The sequence below is a fragment of the Impatiens glandulifera genome, chromosome 5 (assembly GCF_907164915.1).
Source record: "Impatiens glandulifera chromosome 5, dImpGla2.1, whole genome shotgun sequence".
Classification (NCBI taxonomy): domain Eukaryota; kingdom Viridiplantae; phylum Streptophyta; class Magnoliopsida; order Ericales; family Balsaminaceae; genus Impatiens; species Impatiens glandulifera.
Window position 1 is genome coordinate 8,153,571 of NC_061866.1, and position 3,486 is coordinate 8,157,056.

The 3,486-nt window shown below is 25.5% G+C and overlaps 1 protein-coding gene across 1 annotated transcript; it reads left to right on the forward strand.

Annotated features, from left to right (window-relative positions):
- The first annotated feature begins 1,215 nt into the window (after nt 1-1,215).
- LOC124940628 lies at nt 1,216-1,957 on the forward strand. The gene has a single exon (XM_047481149.1). It carries the CDS (start codon nt 1,303-1,305, stop codon nt 1,888-1,890), a length of 588 nt encoding a protein of 195 aa, XP_047337105.1. The 5' UTR covers nt 1,216-1,302; the 3' UTR covers nt 1,891-1,957.
- Nucleotides 1,958-3,486: the final 1,529 nt, after the last annotated feature.

Sequence of the window (3,486 nt, forward strand, 5' to 3'; positions counted from 1 at the left end):
AATTAATTGTACAACTAGTCCTGCAAAAAAAATTAGAAAATTAATGACTAAATCGATAATTTACATGTTTCATTTTACCAATTTATTGGATATAACCGGTTCTAATGGTTCTGATTAACCTGTTTTTTATAAGTTAAACGGTTCGATTTTTAGTTCGATTTTTAGTTGAACTATTTTTTAGCGGTTTAAAGAATAAATGATAATATTTTAATTTTTAGTTGACTATTTTTTAACGGTTTAACCGGTAATCAGTAATAATTTAATTAAATATTTATATTAGTTATTCTTGTAAATATTAAATAAAATAATATTTAATAATATATATTAATTATTTTTAAATTATAATTAGTATAAAATTATTTTAAAAAAAAATCTAAATTATTTAACTAATAATTTTCAAAAAAGAATTATATTGATACAATTATATAATATATTATAATAATATTTCATAAATATATTTATAAAATATTATTATAATATATTATATTATAACAATAATATAATATAGTATAATATATTTCTAAATATATTTTATAATATATTATATTATATAAATAGACAAAAAAAAAAATGAAAGAATGTCATAATAATACATTGCAAAAATGATTTTAAAAAAAGTTATTTCTTTGAGTTATAGTTAATCGGTTTATAAAATAAATGATAAAATCAAATTTAACAAAGATTGTACATCCCTATTAACAATATATCTAACCATGTTAACAAAGGAAACACCAATGAATTTTATAAGTTAAAACAAAATAAATGTATTTTCCTCAAATTAAGGATAGACTATTATATTGAGAATACATAATTTTATTGAATATAAACTTTTATATATTTAGATAAAGTCTAACCAAATCTCAACAATATTATATACCCTAATAGATAAAGAACACAAAGAAATGAACCGGGAATAACACAATAATAAATATTTTTTTCCTTTTATAGCTTGTTTGATATGAAATGTTTATGATTTCACCCCAAAAAATAAATAATTAATTATATTTTTTTATTATTTAACTCATTTATTTTATCAACTAAAATACTTTTATAATAAATTAATTAAATTTTAATTTTAATTACAGAAAAATATTTTAATAATTAAACCAAACAAAACCTAATCTTTTTATTTTTATTCTTTTTTAATTTCTACAAAAACCCACAAAAACACTGAAATAGCTAATTAATTTCCCCATTTCTCTCTATCAATCTCTCTATCTCTCTATATATATATCCCACCTAATTCAATTGATCATCATAAATCATAATCATATATCATTTGATTTCTCCGGCGAGTTGAACATGTTCCGTAAAAGTAATTCCGACCATGAACCCAAGTTTCACGGCAAGCTCCTTTCAAAGAATGATATATTAACAACCGCACCTTCTTTCCGAATCTACTACGGCGGAGTTTCGGGCTCGGTTCCATTCTTATGGGAATCAGAGCCCGGAACTCCAAAACACTCCGCCACTTCTCTTCCACTACCACCTCTAACTCCTCCACCATCTTATTACTACCAAAACTCAACCGGTTCTAAGAAACATGGTTTCACAAGATACAATCTTTTGCGTAATTTATGGTCTAAGATTAGTTTTGTTAAGGAACATAAATCATCTCCGGTTGTTGACTATTCATCATCGATATCTTCTAGCTCTTCGTCGGCCGGTTCGTATGCATCTGCTCCGACTACACCTTCAAGCTTCATCAAAGGGAGGAGGAGGAATTGGGTATCTTTTGATCATCAACATCAACATAATCATCATGATGTTTTGAGTAAAGATGGGGAAATTAATATTAATGGTTGGAGTAAAAACCAAACTTGTTTTGGGTTTGCTAAAAGTGGGAATAACAATGCTTATGCCGTAGTCGTGCCGGAGAAATCTGGGTGAAAGGTATTTTTTTTTTAAAAAATTTCAAATCTTGGAACAACTAATTCATTATAGTGTTCTTTCTCTCTCTTGTTCTTGTTTTTGTTATTTTAGGAAGAGCATTATAGTACTGTTTTAATTTTCTTTTTTGTGCATTTTTTTCTTCTAATTTTCTATGTGTGGTATGTCAAATCGAGCAATTGATTGTGTAAATTAGATTTCTATAATGTTTATTTGTCAATTTTCTTCATTTCTACTCAAAAAAAGAGTAATTATTGTAAATTGATTTATTACAAAATTTAGAAAGGGTAAGCAGTGAATTTATAAAGGGGTGACTATATAATATAATATAATATATATTATTATAAACAGTAATTAAGGAGATTAGTATATTAGATCTTTACTATTTAGAGCTACTTTGATCTTGTTTTTTAATTACACATTTAAATTTAATAAAAGTAATTTAATATTTTAGTTGATAGTATGACTGATTTAATTGTTATATTAATATTGGTGTGATAGTGAGAATTAAAAAAAATGATATTTTTTCTTTATTTGGAAATGATAAAAATCCTTAAAGAAAATCCCAGATCAAAGGAGTTTTTTAAGATTTGTTTTTGAATTTTATCTAAAATACAATCATTTTATTATATTTATTTTCAATCATTAAATCATTCAATTTATTAACCTTAAAATATTATTACTTAATTTTTAATTAAAAAAATCCATTAAAAATCCTGAAATAACCAACATCAAACAGGCTGTTAATGTAAGTTTAATATTTATTAAAACAAGGTTATTATAAGGTGAATGTGAGTTTAATTAGTTAAGAACTGAATTAACGTGGGTTAGTTGTTACTTGTTTGATTTTATTTATATAGATAGAGAGATATAGTCTCTATCCAGATTCAAGAGCCGCCGACAGTTTGAAAAAATAAAATTTAAATGGATCTGAATTATTAGAGCATCAATATAATATTTTTATTAATAAGATAAAATCTTTTATACTCCATTTCAATTAAATTATAAGAAAATCATGACAGAGACAGAGCTAGTGATAGTCGTTTTTATTAATAAAACACACACAAAAGGAGGGTTGGGATTGGCATATAAAAATACAAAATAAAAATAAGACAAATCTAAAGGAAAGCTCTTTGGGTTATTGAGAAGGTCACATAAGTCCTTAGACCAAATGATTTCTAAATCATTTATTAATAAAAAGGTTGAGATTTATGTTTTCTAGTCATCTCATATTCTTTTAAAATGACATTTTCTCATTTGAAATGTAATATAATTCAACATGAGCTGATTTAAGATGAACCCTATATAAGCACATTCCAAAACTTGCTTGGAATTGCAGAATTTCGAGGGCTGGTTAACATTTGGAAACATTTTATGTAGATGAAATTTTCGTGTCTTAGTTTGCCCAACAAAATATTGATAAATTTGTTGATGTTTCTCGTACAACACAACATCATATCATGGTTCACTCGAATTGGAACTCTCTAAATCTAGCTAACCAACTATAGTTTTGCCTCAATCATAGCAGGGCCATGGGATAAGACCAGCTAGACACCCTTTTAGGGTCAACCCTCCTCACGGGTAGGGGTGAGCATT